The following is a 19494-nucleotide window of genomic DNA, read 5'->3' on the forward strand; positions in this document are numbered from 1 at the left end:
CAATTTAGAAGGGCATAAACTCGACCATGAACTTTGTGCACAAAAACCTCGGCTTATTTCGTGAACGAACTTTGAGGCTAAGTTTGGTAGCCTGTAACAAACAGTGCGCGATGCATAAAGTTCCTTAGCAATGGACAGCACTGTGTAGATCAAAGAATCACAGGCTTTATCGACCGCTGCATACATTTAATTATTTTGTGTAAAATCGTGGCGTGAAAAATTGCGCGGAAAGCAATGCTCCTAACATTGAGCGACCGCTCGATATGCGCTACAATGTCCAATACTGTATAGTTCTTTTCTTACTGTTCGTAAATTTTTGATTAGGAAAAATACAACGCCATATAATTAGTCTAGTTAATTAAAATTGTACAGGTCCAAAATGGATATCTGGGAACAGACCTGCCAACCCAAGAGTGAGGCAATGCGTGAGATTTGGTTTTGGGGCAATTGATGTATCAATGATAGTATATATAAAATTGTGGAAATTGGGGCAAAAATCTCACGCATTTTCATTTTTTCTTTGAGGTGATTGCGTGAGTCTCACGCCCAAAGCGTGAGAGTTGGCAGGTATGTCTGGGAACAATGCCGAGCTCGTTTTTATTCACGACTAGCTGTGCCACCCGGCGTTCCCCGTGTAATAGAAGAGTCTTTGGACAGAAAATTGATTTGTATTTAGCATATAACAACATTTGCCTTTCTAACTTTCAAACTACATATCATGAGAGAAGTGTCTCCGTGTAGTTGAACTAAATTAAGAGAGAAATAAAAACAACTGTAAAGGTTTTAAAACTTTGTCAAACAACTGTACCTTTCAAGCTAGTGGCCTGGCATATTGCCAATGGAAACTCCACTAAGCTAGTTAATAAGGTTAGGCTTCCAATGACAGTAAGAATTCCATGAAATTCCATGAACTTGAGTCTTTATTGTTGTCAAGCTCAGATGTTCTAATAATAGCTATAACCGGATTTCCAACAGACAGACATACGGACTTTGAGAAATATATATATAGATTGAAAATTGTGTAAAATAAAATCTAAAATGGATGAGATGTATACCTGCATAAAAGTAGTGTATCAAATCGTGAAAAGCTGAAAAACGTTTGAGAGCTAGGTAACATCTAAACCTTATTATTGAACATTCTTTTAAATATAACCAAGCTGCACCGCACTCGTCAAAAGCAGAAAACATACCTGCCACATGATACGACAAATTCTTTTTCACTTTTTGGTTCAGTGGCCTGAACTTTGCGATATTTAAAGCAGAACATTTGGCACCCATGTTAATAATCTTATTTACAATTACATATGGTCATATATATAAATTTTAGTGGTTTTGCGAAACTGTATTTCTTTTTTGTAGTAATTAATGTGGAAGTCACCGCTGACTAGCCACTTTCAAGTGGGTTTTGCATTCAAGTTGTCTTATACTGAATAAGCGATAGATCTCATGCACAGTTGCTCTTGTTGCTAGTAATGTGATTGATTGATCAGTAGGCCTATGGCTCTATTATTCCAGCTCTATAAGCATGAAAAAGCAGAAAACATTGAAGGACAGTTCAATACAATCAGGTGTAATACTGAAATGAGTTTGCAAATAATAAATACCCAAGCAGTTACACTTGAAAATGCAAGAATGTAAATAATGTATATATGCTGTGCAAAGGTTTAAATCAATGTTACCACAATGTTGTTCTTGACAGTGTTTGCTAGTTCATAACTTTGTTGTTCGCTAGACCTCGCTCTGTACTCTATCTCTAGAATTTTTTTTTATGTGTGCTTTCTTCTCCATTCTTTTAGAACACTGCATTCTAGCTGCTTATACAGCAAGTTGTGTTATAGTTTGGTGGCTTTCTGCGAAAGCTGGCGAATTACTTTCTGCGAATTACTTACGAAAAGCTTTCTGTGAATTACTAGACTAATTTGAAGATAGCTGGACAAATATAGCGATTAGGAAAGCTGGACTTGGCAAATCCATCACATAATTGTGTCCACGACTTTACACACTGACAATGTGTTATCCGTGAGAAAAATTCTAGTCCAATCCAACATTGTGTATCGAGATGTGTAGCGATTTACTGCATGAGGTTCTTCTGATAAGAAGTTTTGAAACAGCTCTCTACTGCTAATAAACCAACTATTACAAGTGTATTCGATGTAGTTTTTAACTGTAAATCACGTTCATTGTTTCATGTAAGTGAGAAGAATGTATGATATTTGTTTCATCTTGAAATGTAGACTGGTTTTATAAAATTTTATCTTGCATAAAAGTGTTGCGGCTTTAAGGCATTTTTGGTTGAAATAAACAGCCTCGTGCGTTTTTAATTTTTGCAGCATGTAGGTTCAGGGTTAAAATAAAGTGTTTCAAACATATCAACACAATTGAAGTACTGCAATAATTTTGAACTGCAACTGAAAGTTACAGAAGAAAAGGAAAGACGCTTTTTGATACAGTGATTGACAAAGGCGTGGGACTCTCTAGAACAAATTATCATTCTTGATTTTAATATAATGCAAGACAAGCTATATATCGGTGAATGCAGCATTTTCTGTAGTTTTGAAAAAAAGCATAGTTTTGTCATAAGAAGGTCTCTGCAAAAGTTAACACTCAAATTAGTACGAAGGTGTCTACCCTACCATACAATAAATAAATATAAAGGGATAAATAATGCAAGTTTTAATAGTTTTATTTTAGTATCTAAACAAATAATGCTTTTACACAGATTGATAGCCTTTAGAAGGGCCATTGGGCCCTTCTAAAGGCTATCATTAGTGATGTAAAGTCAATACTTAATTGATCCACTTTTGGCTCTGATCTCCAATTTGCAATGCTTCAGCATGCTCTTACTCAGTTTTTCCAGGTGCTCCTGGTGGCTGTGTGCTTTCATGCCTTTATAGTGTCTTCGATTAGAAATATTTTTATTTTTAGCTTGTCCCTCACTAGCTGTTCGCTGAACATCTGCCATGAGTTTTTGATTGGGTTGAGGTCAGGACTTTGGGCTGGCCAGTCTCACCGCTCCGCTCTATTTTCGTGGTACCAATCTTTCACAGAGCTTGCACAATGGCAAGACATTGTTGCCTTCAAATAACCACCAGCCTCTATTTGCAAATAGATCCTGAGCACTTCTCAAAATTCTCTTTTCCAACATGCCCATGTACTTGCTCCCATCCATCATCCTTTCACAAAACTGCAGGGGTCCAACTCCATCAGCAGTCATACAGCCCGTACATCACAAACGGGGGCGGGGGGTTTCACTGCCAATTGCAGGCATTGTGGCAAGAACTCCTCACCTGGTTTTCGACGCACGTAAGCACTTTGAGAGTGACTGTGGGTGGACAGCATAATCTGCACTTTCCGAAGTCGTATCATAACCTGTCTGGTCAATGTGTGGCCTTTCTTGGTAGACCACTCCTTTTGCATGCATCAAAGCCTCCAGTCTGAGCATATCCCTTGGCAATTGTGTTAACTCCATTCTACACTTCCTCAGCAATATGTCTCACAGTCTTCTCATGCATGTGAAGGTGGATAATCACCCCTTTCTTGTGTTGTGGTAGTGGTTTGCTCGTCTCTACTGATTAGTGCTTCTAAAACCACTCACAATGAATCCCAAGTTCATGCTGTCTTTTTAAAAAATGCGCACCAATGCTTGACAATTTTCAAAATCTTGTCAGTGATGCATTGCATCACTGACAGGATTGAAGCATTTGTCAGTGATGCATTGGATCGCATGCTTCCTATGCACTTTGCAGAAATATATTTGTGTGTCTTCATATTGATGATGTGGCCATTCTTATTTTCATCAAATCTGGTTAGTACTATGTAATAGCTAGCAGTTAACAATGTTCATCATTAATCCTATTGTATTAATCTGATCATCATGTGTTGTGAATAATGTTAATATATTCGATACTAATTACATTAACATTACAATGAGGTTATCTCACAAGAAAAAGTAGTGTCAATGGCACCAAGAACATCATGTGCTCCAGACTTGCCGATTGCTTTAAGAATGTTATCTTAGAAAATAAGCTTTGGTGTCAGGATGTGGCATCAAATGATTGAGAATACCATACTTTTCGGCCTATAAACCACACCCCTATATAAGCCGCATCCGCTTTATTTTTCAAAAAATGATAATAAAACAATACATAGGCCGCACCTTTGTATAGGCCGCAGAACTCAGGACGGTGCTTTTTAGCGTGGCAGCAACTTTGCTGTTTAAAACGAAACGGCGCCTAACGGCACTGTTTCGTATTAACCGATGCTTTTTAACCTAGTGTCTAACGGAACAGTACCGTTAGGCATTGTTTCGTATTTTATTTCACCGCTAGAGGCGTACTAACCGGAGATTCTGGTTAATGCGCCCTAGCGGTGAAAGAAAAGCCACAGAACAGCCGCACCCTTATATAAGCCGCATGGCTCAAATCGTCAGAAAAGGTAGCGGCTAATAGTCCAAAAAGTACGGTAGATATATGGTTCACCAAAAGTTTGTGCCCAAAGGAAAGCCTTGCTTCAGATGTTTGGCTGTTGTGTAAGGTATAGCTACAAGCTATACCTCACGAACAATACAACTAACTCAAAACGACCAACAATGACCTTTATTCTGTTCAACGAGAAACATCGCAATCAACAGCTATTACTAATCACCAATTCACCTGTCAGACCACCCATCCGCTTATCTCCCCACATTGGAATATTTAATAATAACATTTTATAGTTTGTTTGACACCTGTTATCTCTTGGTATTCCACTCAACTGATAACCTGTTTAGTGCTTTGTTTTGCAACTGGATTTCTACTGATATTGTCTGTTCTTGTGTCTGTAACTAAATTCATACAGCAAATTAATTATGTATGTGTCTCTCGCAACCTGCTCTTGTATTCATAACAAATTCATATTATACTTACAACATCCTGACAGATGTTATTTTATCTGATGCCTAAATACTTTTGGTATTGCCAAACCTATAAAAGGCAATACACTTTTTATATGCAGCAGTCTGTTGTATACAACCTTCACTAATGCTTGTATATACGTACTCAAATATACTTATTCGCATCTACGCAAGATAAACTTGTTACTTAGTATAACTAAGTAGTGAACTTGTTGCTGTGTGCAAGAACGAGTTCAAGTGTCAGTTGGCTGTGTGCCCTGACAGTTGTACCATATCAATATTTTGCACAGATTCATGTCAAATGTGTGGATCTTTTCTGTAGAAGTTGAAGATTTCTTTTCTACAACTATAAATATATGTCAGTTCAAAGAACTAATTGTTAGATAAGCTAGTGTAATAATAGAGATCTATGATGACATCAATATCCAATACCATTATAGCACATTTATTTTGCACAATAGTAATTCATTTTTTAAATGCTTGTAAAGATGTTAATTTGCAAATAAAAACTTTACAAACTGAGCGTAATATAATATGATTTCTAACAATTAATGCTTGCAAATTCAAAGCAAATATCTCTAAGTTCAGGAAGGTTAAGGACCTCTGACAGCGCAAGTACCTCGTACATCCCTTAATAAACTCTTTTGTAAAAGGTTGGTTAGAGGACAGTGGTTAAATGTCGGACTTGTCAAACTGTTCGTTCATGTATGGTCTTTAAGCAACACAAGTAACTAAACTAGGCTTTTATGTAGGTTTGTTTTGGTACCTCGGCATGTTTTCTCAGTTGCCTTGCCAAGCACGACTGCCGCTTGCGTTCAATTAAACAACATCAATAAAAAAAAGTGGAAATCTCTTTGTTAGTTATGGAAATCTCCTAATCTGCTCCTATGTCTGAGGCCGCTGTAACCCTGATCTTCCAGGAAGCCACTATCAATGTGGCTGATGCTAGTTCTCATTTATAGTGGAGCGTATTTACCGTGTTGCCCCTCTACAAAAAAGAAAATCTGCAAAGTTATTTTCTTTTTTGATTTTGCTCTTTTAAGTCTATTTCAAGGTAATTTATAAGATCACACAATACTCATCTGTATAGCATGAAAATTAGTTCGAAAATCGGGCAATGGTACATCAGGTTGGGTACAGATAGGGTTTTTTGAGTGACATTTGTCAATCCTTGAAATGGCATACTTTAATTAGTTTCCATTAATCAAATTAATGGAGTTTTTAATAAGTACAACAATCTTTAACCTTGACCTGTATGCGCGCAGACATTGTCAGTTGTTGCAATCGTCAATTTTTAGAAGAAATGAAGTATGTGCCGCGCTCAACATCATCACATGTCCGAAGAGGTTGTTTGTCATCATTCAAACGACGACCTAATGCATCAATGGAGACTCCTGGCTGCATGCTGTTCACAAGATGTGGTGCAGTTCCTCACCTCTCGCTAGACATACTCAGTAATATGGACAAACTGCCCCCTATTGTAGTGATGAGTATGAGGTTAGTTAGCCACTGACCTTACATTGACCTTACAGCCCATTAGCCCAGCTCATTTACAGTTTCTGTTTAACAAGTGCTTAGTCCTGGATCCCTAATGCATATTAGGACAGCACTTTAACATTCACGCTGTATACATCTTTTATATTTGTCTAAAACATCTTGGCACCAGAAGCTCACTCCACAGACCTATGCAGTCATTATGCATTTGATTTAACCTTATACCAGCACGCAACTAAATCACCTTTACTTGCCCATTTGTGATAAGTGTTCAGAAAACATCAAAGTTCACTTCCTAAAATAAATGTTATGAAATGAACTTTGATGTTATCTTAGAACTGAATTTGATGTAATTTATTAGAACACTAATATAATTTAGCATTTGATTAAACAAAAGATAGTAATTTATTTTTCAGATTTCACTAAGGTAGAGCATCGTAAATTTCAAAAAACTTTTTTCAAGACACCCAAGAACTTTATCGAACCGTTGCGCGAGTTTTTTCTTTCATTTAGAATATGATTGACCTTTCATGCTGTATATCATCCACTAGTCTTTAAAGATGTGATTGCGTCAAAATTGTCAATCAAATGAAATTAAGACCAATAAAAGGCTAAAACATCAGCTACAGTTTGATGTCATTTCGTCTCTGTAGACTAACCCTGTCCAAAGATATATGCGGTTGAATGGGGCCATATTTTAAAACGCTCAGATTCGAGCGGGTGCTTCATTCGCGATGTAACGAGTGATACATGTGAAACGAGTCCACGTGCGATTAATATAAGATCTATTCTTTAGCCAATCATCAGCTCATGATTCGCCAACATGAGCAAATACAAAAGAAAATATATGCCTATAGAGACTAGACTTTTATCGCAGTAGCTGATAGAGAGATAGAGACAGGTTATATCACTAGTTACATCATTTTGGGCAAGTCAGGGCATGTTTTTTTTTCCTGAGCATTTTACCGCGATCATTTTTTGTCGATTTTAATCTTCAAATATCTTGACAATGAGATCGCCTAACACAACAAACAACATCTCAACTGATAGACAAAAAAAATACTTTTTAAAATCAACTAAAATTTGATGCAACCACATCTTTAATAAAGAGAAAATTAGATCATTGGAGGATTTATTAGTATGCTGAATGCTGCAACATAAATGTGAAGTGCAGTAAAACCTCAGTTTTAAACCAGACTCCATTACTGAACACTGTTCAGTAAGTTATTTGTTCAAAATCTGAAACTATTTTGCCCTTCGTAATTAATGTAAATAATTTTAATGTCTCAAATCTGAAATACAACCTTCTAAAGCATTGTTACTATTTTCCACCATAAACCATACACACATGTAATAAGAGGGTATATAATATGTACAATCAGTCATTGTCTCATGAAAAACCTATTAATAGACAAGACTAGGTTGGGGAATGTATCGTTGTATCTGGAGCAAGTCGTATCTCAGCCTCGTTTGCTCAGTCTTGTATTATGTATGACAAATACAAAAGCATAGAAGTATTGTGTTTTAGTTTAGTAAAAGATATCCTATCTTAGATCCTGAAAGAAAAACAATATTTTGTATGTTTTGTTTTTAGCAACTGTCACATGATCATTAAAGTAGCGAAAGCTTGCCTTTTGCTACGATTTCATTCTGAAAAATTCAGATCAAAGAACGCAGAGCTGAATTTTAGCAAAGATTGCACAGAATAAAAAAGCACAGGAAAAACATTCAATGTTTCCCTTTGTTACCAATTGTAACATGATAAATTCAGTTTGGTCGAAAACTGAATGTTTAGTCAAATTTTCTGGTTGAAATCCGATTCGGTCAACAACATAGATGTTTGAAAGCCGAGGTATGACTATAGTTTGAAGCTTTGTTGCTTATTATTGAACTTAACAAAACAAGTCCTTAAAATTTTAGTGGCAGCAGTGCAAAGGATGCGAACTACCCTCCGGCATCAATAGGAATAAGACATGAAATAGATGTAGTTCACCTTTCAGTATATGCAATATCGAAAATCCTCGCGTGTCTATGATACTCTTGAGATCTTTTGTTGACTATGGAGTGGCAGCGGTCTTGTTGAGCAGCCACCACTGTATGCTTCAGGGTTTGTTGGACAGCCACCACTGTATGTTTAGGGATGTGTAGCAAATTTGTTTCAATGAAATGTTTGCTTTTGTTTCTCGGCATAACTGGTAATTTGAAATAATACAATCTTTCTTTTTCAAAAAAGTAGGTCAACACGTTTTATCACCACATCAATCGGACATTTTAACTGGAAAATCGTTTGTTCCATCTCCCCCATCTGCCAGTTATTTTTACTATGCTTCTGGTCTCCCCTTCTTTCACACTAATCGGTTACTGGCAAACTTGTCCATTTAGTAAACTGTTTTACAGACTCCCAGTAAAATTATAAACTACATTGTGTACTTTGCAATCTTGTGTGATGGTATATCCAGGTTTTATTAGTTGTAGCTCTTCACTCCTACAAATAATGTTGTTGCAGCACGTTGAGTGACTGGTCACAGACGGTGAAGGAGTGCAAAGGAGGTTTGGGAGAGTTCACATGCATGCAAGACTATCTGATCTTCTTCACCAGCCATGATGTGAGCAGGGAACTGGAAAAGTTTAACTGTAGCACTAAGAAAGCTCTTGCTGTGCGCAGCAGGGGAGGCAATAGATTGTACAGTCCTCAGGAGTTTGTGAAGGTCAGTCTAGTAGCAAGGGATACCACATGAGTTGATGAATGTAACATGAGTTAGTAGATATAGCACGAGTTAGTAGATATAACATGAGTTGGTAGATATGACATGAGTTAGTAGATATGACATGAGTTTGTAGATATGACATGAGTTACTAGATATAACATGAGTTGGTAGATATGACATGAGTGAGTAGATATGACAAGTTCTAGTAGGTATTATACTAGTAGTATATACTATAGATATACAACTATAGCATATACTATAGATACTAGTGTACTGTTGCAACTATAGTTTGTACAACTATCACTGTACACTAGCTACTAGTGTACTGTTACAGTCGCTAGTGTACTATTACAGTCGCTAGTGTACTATTATGGCCTTGATGGTATATGAACTAGTTTTAGGCTAAAAGTTGTGCTTAACACGCATGCGGCTAAAATTCTATCGTTACATGTACACTATTTGTTTGAAATGCGATGCGTAAAAGCTTTGCTCTGCTAAAAAGAATTGCTTTGACGCTAATATCGACTAGTTCAGAAGACATTGTGGAAGGTATTGGACAACTAGAAGATGTTCGTTTTATCGAAAGTAACAATTAGAACACAGCTATCCGAGCAAACATTGCAAACATTTTTGTTTCAAGACTTTTAATTTTTGTTTCTGCATGTATTATAAGTATGGTTAGTTTATGTTACTTGTTCATGAATATATATTGGTAGCATTTGACGGATTATTATTGTATAACTTATAAATTTGCAGATTTATAGCATATAATTTGATGGCATCATTGCGCTAATCTGATCTTATAATTGATAGACGCTCACAACTCCTCTTCTATTGCGCATAAAAAGCTAGTTTTGGCTGTAAAATGTAGCAAACATATTAATGAGTGCCATGAGCTTTTATGCAACATTGTTAAATATAGATATAAAATAAAAATATGTCTTCAAATTTAGAATGAAATAGAAATTGAAAGCTCCAACAAATTGCAAAGCAGGGCGTAGGCTACAATATCATCGCAGGTTAATTGCAAGCAATAGATATGAGCTGGTAGAGATATTTCTCGGTTTCTCAATACATATTAAAAGATCTTTGACAAGTCGGAGGTGTGTTAGCAAATTTATTGTATCCAAAAAAGTTGATGTCGCTCAACCGGAACAACCAGGCAAAATATAGGTGACATTCGCTTCGCCGGTGAAAGGGCTAAATTTATCTTCCCAAAATTCTGATGAGCCATTTGAACACCACCTCTATTTGAACACCACCTCTATTTGAACACCACCTCTATTTGAACACCACCTCTATTTGAACACCACCTCTATTTGAACACCACCTCTATTTGATCGCCACTATAGGGCAAAGGGTGAAAAATAAAGCGCCATGGCTTTCAATTAAAGTTTTACAGTATCTATCATTTTATCTACTTTTTATAACTATTGTAAGGTAAGCCTTTTTTACTTGATAGATACAGCAAGTATTCAAGTGTGACATGGTACAGGTTCTGGGAGATTTTGAATGTAATGAGGCCATGGCAACAGGGCAGTCTAGGATGAACAAAGCATATCAGAGAACAACAGGTTTCCTGAGTGATGTGCTAGCCATCAGTAAAGGTAGAGTACCTAGAAACAATATACAACTGTCAATACAAACTTCTATATAAGGCTTTTGGAGGAGGATTGTATTCATTGTCAGGCAGTCTCCTCATAGTGTAGTACAGTGCACCCTTAGAATACGATGTGTTCATCCATTTCAGGGTTGGCGTCATATGATGAAAAATCCGTAGGTAGGGTATAGAAACCATTGTAATTATACAATGCAAACATCCCCTGGTAAAATTCATCAAAATTTTATGAAAATGTTGCACAGATTGAAAATTAGTAATAAAATATTGTTAACTTTAGTAACTATAATTACCTACAGTAACTGTATTCTATTTAGTGGTTATGATCTGCTATAAAATGCAATATTATAATGTGTGTACCAAATGCAATACATACGGTAAGGAGTTCTTACCTTCAAGACCTACGTACGTACATATAACATAAACTTTGAATTCACTTCAGCTTACCTAAGGCACACAATTAAAGCTAAGTTTTAGTATGTATTTTAACTATTTTACTGAATTTCAATTTTTATCACTAAAATTCTTATCACTTATCAGTTTCTGTTTTCGCTTTTCCTATAACTTTTAGCATGTCCGGTTAAAACCTTTTTCAACCTAAGTCAGCAAAAAAGGCCGAGCGATGCAGTTCTCGAAAGCCGCCTCTCGCTCCCTTGATAGTGTAATGGCCATCGGAAAGAAAAACAAAATTTTATTTGCTATCAGTACGTACATACCTTTGGAGTAGGGTGACTTGAGCTGGTACATATAGCGAGTCGAATAAAGAAGAGGCAAGAGCGTATCAATGCTAATTATGTTACTGTAAACTTGAAAATAAATTAAATACATAATGAAATGAAATTTTTTTAGCAGACTAAAAGAAGTTGTTTATTCCTGTCTAAGGGATCGCAACTCCAATGTTTCTACTAGTTTTCAAAGAAAGAAAAAGTACCACTTTTGGGTCCTAAAATGAGTGCTAAAAAAAACAAGCTAACTTGGTGCAATGTAGAATATAGCCTATTTGATCTCTTGTTGAGGATGATGCTTGCTGGTGCACCGTAAATGCTGGTGCAATGAAGACAATTGCTAGCTAACTAAGGCTTATAAAAAAGATCCAGAAAAGGTTTATAGTTTGTCTTGTATGAAATGTGCACGAGAATTAATGTAATCATACATACAGAAGTTTGTACTTATTTATACCCTAGAGGGCAGGGCTTTAGCAAGTTCTAGAAGGTAATGTGGATGCGTCAACTATCTTGAGTAGTTAGTTATATGAGTTACATACATACAATGATTTGTATTTACGGAATAAAAAACAAGCCAGTCTGCAAAAATTCGATTAAACATCAAATGAAATATATAAAACATGATTAAACATGAAATAAAATAGAACATAAAATGAAATGAATAAAACATGAAAAACATGACACACAAAGATAAATAATGATATACGTTATGCATGCATTGTACAGCATTGTTTTTATGTCCAGATCAGTAAATTTAACACTTGAAATGAAAAATTATTTTTAAAAAACTTACTCTAACAACTTTCATTTCTAGCTTTTTTGTTAGGTTCTATTCAGATTATCATGTGTGCTTTATCTACTCTATTCAGATTATCATCTGTGCTTTATCTACTCTATTCAGATTATCATCTGTGCTTTATCTACTCCATTCAGATTATCATTTGTGCTTTATCTACTCTATTTAGATTATCATCTGTGCTTTATCTACTCTATTCAGATTATCATCTGTGCTTTATCTACTCTATTCAGATTATCATGTGTGCTTTATCTACTCTATTTAGATTATCATCTGTGCTTTATCTACTCTATTTAGATTATCATCTGTGCTTTATCTACTCTATTTAGATTATCATCTGTGCTTTATCTACTCTATTTAGATTATCATCTGTGCTTTATCTACTCTATTCAGATTATCATCTGTGCTTTATCTACTCTATTCAGATTATTATCTGTGCTTTATCTACTCTATTCAGATTATCATCTGTGCTTTATCTACTCTATTCAGATTATCATCTGTGCTTTATCTACTCTATTTAGATTATCATCTGTGCTTTATCTACTCTATTCAGATTATCATCTGTGCTTTATCTACTCTATTTAGATTATCATCTGTGCTTTATCTACTCTATTTAGATTATCATCTGTGCTTTATCTACTCTATTTAGATTATCATCTGTGCTTTATCTACTCTATTTAGATTATCATCTGTGCTTTATCTACTCTATTTAGATTATCATCTGTGCTTTATCTACTCTATTCAGATTATCATCTGTGCTTTATCTACTCTATTTAGATTATCATCTGTGCTTTATCTACTCTATTCAGATTATCATCTGTGCTTTATCTACTCTATTTAGATTATCATCTGTGCTTTATCTACTCTATTTAGATTATCATCTGTGCTTTATCTACTCTATTTAGATTATCATCTGTGCTTTATCTACTCTATTTAGATTATCATCTGTGCTTTATCTACTCTATTTAGATTATCATCTGTGCTTTATCTACTCTATTCAGATTATCATCTGTGCTTTATCTACTCTATTTAGATTATCATCTGTGCTTTATCTACTCTATTCAGATTATCATCTGTGCTTTATCTACTCTATTTAGATTATCATCTGTGCTTTTTCTACTCTATTTAGATTATCATCTGTGCTTTATCTACTCTATTTAGATTATCATCTGTGTTTTATCTACTCTATTCAGATTATCATCTGTGCTTTATCTACTCTATTCAGATTATCATCTGTGCTTTATCTACTCTATTCAGATTATCATCTGTGCTTTATCTACTCTATTTAGATTATCATCTGTGCTTTATCTACTCCATTCAGATTATCATCTGTGCTTTATCTACTCTATTCAGATTATCATCTGTGCTTTATCTACTCTATTCAGATTATCATCTGTGCTTTATCTACTCTATTTAGATTATCATCTGTGCTTTATCTACTCTATTCAGATTATCATCTGTGCTTTATCTACTCTATTCAGATTATCATCTGTGCTTTATCTACTCTATTTAGATTATCATCTGTGCTTTATCTACTCTATTTAGATTATCATCTGTGCTTTATCTACTCCATTCAGATTATCATTTGTGCTTTATCTACTCTATTTAGATTATCATCTGTGCTTTATCTACTCTATTCAGATTATCATCTGTGCTTTATCTACTCTATTCAGATTATCATGTGTGCTTTATCTACTCTATTTAGATTATCATCTGTGCTTTATCTACTCTATTTAGATTATCATCTGTGCTTTATCTACTCTATTTAGATTATCATCTGTGCTTTATCTACTCTATTTAGATTATCATCTGTGCTTTATCTACTCTATTCAGATTATCATCTGTGCTTTATCTACTCTATTCAGATTATCATCTGTGCTTTATCTACTCTATTCAGATTATCATCTGTGCTTTATCTACTCTATTCAGATTATCATCTGTGCTTTATCTACTCTATTTAGATTATCATCTGTGCTTTATCTACTCTATTCAGATTATCATCTGTGCTTTATCTACTCTATTTAGATTATCATCTGTGCTTTATCTACTCTATTTAGATTATCATCTGTGCTTTATCTACTCTATTTAGATTATCATCTGTGCTTTATCTACTCTATTTAGATTATCATCTGTGCTTTATCTACTCTATTTAGATTATCATCTGTGCTTTATCTACTCTATTCAGATTATCATCTGTGCTTTATCTACTCTATTTAGATTATCATCTGTGCTTTATCTACTCTATTCAGATTATCATCTGTGCTTTATCTACTCTATTTAGATTATCATCTGTGCTTTATCTACTCTATTTAGATTATCATCTGTGCTTTATCTACTCTATTTAGATTATCATCTGTGCTTTATCTACTCTATTTAGATTATCATCTGTGCTTTATCTACTCTATTTAGATTATCATCTGTGCTTTATCTACTCTATTCAGATTATCATCTGTGCTTTATCTACTCTATTTAGATTATCATCTGTGCTTTATCTACTCTATTCAGATTATCATCTGTGCTTTATCTACTCTATTTAGATTATCATCTGTGCTTTTTCTACTCTATTTAGATTATCATCTGTGCTTTATCTACTCTATTTAGATTATCATCTGTGTTTTATCTACTCTATTCAGATTATCATCTGTGCTTTATCTACTCTATTCAGATTATCATCTGTGCTTTATCTACTCTATTCAGATTATCATCTGTGCTTTATCTACTCTATTTAGATTATCATCTGTGCTTTATCTACTCCATTCAGATTATCATCTGTGCTTTATCTACTCTATTCAGATTATCATCTGTGCTTTATCTACTCTATTCAGATTATCATCTGTGCTTTATCTACTCTATTTAGATTATCATCTGTGCTTTATCTACTCTATTCAGATTATCATCTGTGCTTTATCTACTCTATTCAGATTATCATCTGTGCTTTATCTACTCTATTTAGATTATCATCTGTGCTTTATCTACTCTATTTAGATTATCATCTGTGCTTTATCTACTCCATTCAGATTATCATCTGTGCTTTATCTACTCTATTCAGATTATCATCTGTGCTTTATCTACTCTATTCAGATTATCATCTGTGCTTTATCTACTCTATTTAGATTATCATCTGTGCTTTATCTACTCCATTTAGATTATCATCTGTGCTTTATCTACTCTATTTAGATTATCATCTGTGCTTTATCTACTCTATTTAGATTATCATCTGTGCTTTATCTACTCTATTTAGATTATCATCTGTGCTTTATCTACTCTATTCAGATTATCATCTGTGCTTTATCTACTCTATTCAGATTATCATCTGTGCTTTATCTACTCTATTTAGATTATCATCTGTGCTTTATCTACTCTATTCAGATTATCATCTGTGCTTTATCCACTCTATTCAGATTATCATCTGTGCTTTATCTACTCTATTCAGATTATCATCTGTGCTTTATCTACTCTATTTAGATCATCATCTGTGCTTTATCTACTCTATTTAGAATATCATCTGTGCATTATCTACTCTATTCAGATTATCATCTGTGCTTTATCTACTCTATTTAGATCATCATCTGTGCTTTATCTACTCTATTTAGAATATCATCTGTGCATTATCTACTCTATTCAGATTATCATCTGTGCTTTATCTACTCTATTCAGATTATCATCTGTGCTTTATCTACTCTATTTAGATTATCATCTGTGCTTTATCTACTCTATTTAGATTATCATCTGTGCTTTATCTACTCTATTCAGATTATCATCTGTGCTTTATCTACTCTATTCAGATTATCATCTGTGCTTTATCTACTCTATTCAGATTATCATCTGTGCTTTATCTACTCTATTTAGATTATCATCTGTGCTTTATCTACTCTATTTAGATTATCATCTGTGCTTTATCTACTCTATTCAGATTATCATCTGTGCTTTATCCACTCTATTCAGATTATCATCTGTGCTTTATCTACTCTATTCAGATTATCATCTGTGCTTTATCTACTCTATTTAGATCATCATCTGTGCTTTATCTACTCTATTTAGAATATCATCTGTGCATTATCTACTCTATTCAGATTATCATCTGTGCTTTATCTACTCTATTCAGATTATCATCTGTGCTTTATCTACTCTATTTAGATTATCATCTGTGCTTTATCTACTCTATTTAGATTATCATCTGTGCTTTATCTACTCTATTCAGATTATCATCTGTGCTTTATCTACTCTATTTAGATTATCATCTGTGCTTTATCTACTCTATTTAGATTATCATCTGTGCTTTATCTACTCTATTTAGATTATCATCTGTGCTTTATCTACTCTATTCAGATTATCATCTGTGCTTTATCTACTCTATTTAGATTATCATCTGTGCTTTATCTACTCTATTCAGATTATCATCTGTGCTTTATCCACTCTATTCAGATTATCATCTGTGCTTTATCTACTCTATTCAGATTATCATCTGTGCTTTATCTACTCTATTTAGATCATCATCTGTGCTTTATCTACTCTATTTAGAATATCATCTGTGCATTATCTACTCTATTCAGATTATCATCTGTGCTTTATCTACTCTATTCAGATTATCATCTGTGCTTTATCTACTCTATTTAGATTATCATCTGTGCTTTATCTACTCTATTTAGATTATCAAGTCTGACCTTGTTTCAGACCATTGTTGTTTGACCTTGTATCAACCATCAAGGTAGATTTGTTGAAGTATTTAATGTTTTAGTGCACAGTATTTATTAGCCGAATGGCTGGCGTTGCCCGGGTATTAATAAACAGCTTTTAGACAGCGGCTAGTAATGTAGTTGCCTGGCACATTGCCAATGACTAATTTGAGTAAGCTGCCATCCGTATTGCTAAATTTACTCATAAAAGTGGTGAGAGCAAGCTTTAGTGACGTCACGCAGAGTGCTATGCGTATTTTAACTGACATAACGACTCACTTAATGGATTCATTGCATCTGGTGTAGCTTAAATGGTTAAGTTATTGCCTGGTGAACGGGAGGTTTCAACATAAAATCTAGTACAAGGAAGATCTTTTATTCCTCGATTTTAATAGTTATAGATCTATATATATATACACTATATATAAGTTGTTTTTATCTAGCTATAAGGTTTTTAGTGTTTATAAGTGGTTTTTTCTCTGCAGAGTCAGCAGAGGAAATGCCCCCTCTCTTTGCTTCACTAGAGGGAGGCCTTCTCAAGGAGCCCCGTACTAGATGTGCAGAGGAATCAGCAGCGCATAGCCGCATCTCAGGTTTCATTCTTGAGGGTTTTCACTCCTACTCCAGGCAGTCAGAGCTGTTCTGGGATGAGGCAACTCACATGTCCGTGCTGAGCAGTACAATTTCTCACCTTCCTACTGATAAAGTGCGGGTGTTATTCGGATCTGTTCATCCTCTGGCTGCGCTCAAACTGGTGAAGGCTGGCATTGATCTCTTTGATACATCCTATACGTATCAAGTGACGGAGAGGGGTGGAGCACTGTGTTTTCCCTATGATGATCGGCAAGCTTTTCCCAAAACAGACAAAATGTTTGAGTTGGACTTGACTGACAGCAAGTATGCCGAGCAGTTTGTGCCGATAATGGAGAACTGTACATGCCGTACTTGTGCTGGAGACCCTGGTAATCCTGAAGATCCCGGTTTCACGAAAGCCTACATACACCATCTGCTCAACACGAAGGAGATGAATGCGAGTATACTGCTCTCGAGGCACAATATTCATCACTATCTTTCCTTCTTTGAACAAGTACGGCAGCGGCTTGACAGCGATGACCCGACAGCACTAGATCACCTCGAAAGCCTCGTCTCCGACTCAAAGGGTGCCGAGATTGATTACACTAGTCAGCCAACTGATGAGTCGTCCCAACCTGTTAGGACAAAACGCAAACTCTCTCCCTAAAGTTCATCATATCATCCTGGTATTTCACCTGAACATCTTATGCAAAGTCTGCACAGCGTTTTACTCGCGTGACAAATCTTGAATGCCTGCTGGATACATTACTAATGCCACCAGCTTTGCTATGCCCTGGACTCATTTTGAGTTTGTTATATGCTGTGAGTGGTTGGCAGATCTATCTCTTGGTAGCATTATTAGTCAAACCCTGTAGTGTTGATAGGAATCTTTGTTTCCTGTCTATTTTTATTACATTTTGTAACAGTGTAATTCCGGTGTATTCATGTGAATGCCTTGATCGTCTAAGATATATGTGATAGAATTTTAAGAGTTATATCTGAAGCTTTCCTATACTCAAGGCTTGATTGGCTCATTGTTTTCTTATAAATACTAGCAATGTGTATCAGCAGCTAAATTATACATTCGAATGAATTTTTAAGCACCACCCATTGTTGTTCGTTCCACTCTGCTTTATTTGCAGAATGGCATAGTACATCTGCTGCCATATATCCATAGTGCTTGGTACAATACAATTTATATGAAGAATTTTTTCATATTTCTTTTATGGACTTCTCTAAGGAGTTTTTATTGCACTACAGTTTAGCGCTAGGAAACGGCCCACATTTATGTGGTACATGTGCATTCAGAAATCGTACGAACAAGCATACCACGACTAAAATCTTTGCTTTTGCTTGTAAACTAGCCATCACACTTTTCTCTTGGAGTCTATGTGAGTCTCACAGTGCATCAACTTAAAAATGTATTTAAAACTCACTCTTTATATGCTAAAGCACATATGGTGACCAAAATAGATGCATCCCTTACAATTAGTTTTGTAATATCTATCCTTGTTTTGTTAAAATTGAAAAACATTTACGTTCTTGTCTTTCCAAGCTCTAACATGGACATAGCAAGACTTGGTTGTGTTACAGGCTAAGCGGGACCAAAACAATGCTTTGGTCGTGCTAAGCTCAGGCGATGGTTTCCAAATTTTATTTAAAAATAGGCAAGCCTGGACTTAGTGGTAACCATAGAGTTATCTCCCCCTAGAGTGATAACTGCGCATTCAACAACACGAGCATTTCCGGTGCCAATAAGGAGCGTTTAGGCCACGCCCTTTTTTTGTGCTAGTCAATCGTAGTGATTGACAAAACGATAACATCAGCCATGTGAATGATCATGAATTCCCACAGTTAAGATAGTAATTATTGCTCATATTAAAGAAATGATGATTATAGTTTATCACTCTAATATATGTTTATTATTTAAAGCAATTCAATATCTACATGCCTTGCAAAGGCACTGAATAGATAGTGTTAAGTAAGTGAGTTAATGCAATCAGTTACTCCAGT

The 19494-nt window shown here is 35.1% G+C and overlaps 1 protein-coding gene across 1 annotated transcript; it reads left to right on the forward strand.

The window, feature by feature from the left end:
* The first annotated feature begins 216 nt into the window (after positions 1-216).
* LOC137391088 (queuine tRNA-ribosyltransferase accessory subunit 2-like) lies at positions 217-18669 on the forward strand. Its single transcript, XM_068077445.1, has 5 exons — positions 217-285; positions 6190-6388; positions 8892-9093; positions 10556-10700; positions 17394-18669. Exons 2-5 carry the CDS (start codon positions 6195-6197, stop codon positions 18146-18148), a joined length of 1296 nt encoding a protein of 431 aa, XP_067933546.1. The 5' UTR covers positions 217-285; positions 6190-6194; the 3' UTR covers positions 18149-18669.
* Positions 18670-19494: the final 825 nt, after the last annotated feature.

Source organism: Watersipora subatra, chromosome 3 (genome assembly GCF_963576615.1).
Source record: "Watersipora subatra chromosome 3, tzWatSuba1.1, whole genome shotgun sequence".
Taxonomy (NCBI): domain Eukaryota; kingdom Metazoa; phylum Bryozoa; class Gymnolaemata; order Cheilostomatida; family Watersiporidae; genus Watersipora; species Watersipora subatra.

What these genes read in the sequence shown, in the direction of transcription:
- LOC137391088 (XM_068077445.1), top strand. Translation starts at nt 6,195, where the DNA reads ATGAAGTATGTGCCGCGCTCAACATCATCACATGTCCGAAGAGGTTGT. An exon ending in GTCCTCAGGAGTTTGTGAAG is followed by an intron (nt 9,094 to 10,555) that starts GTCAGTCTAGTA and finishes TTTACTTGATAG; the next exon opens with ATACAGCAAGTATTCAAGTG. An exon ending in TGTGCTAGCCATCAGTAAAG is followed by an intron (nt 10,701 to 17,393) that starts GTAGAGTACCTA and finishes TTTTCTCTGCAG; the next exon opens with AGTCAGCAGAGGAAATGCCC.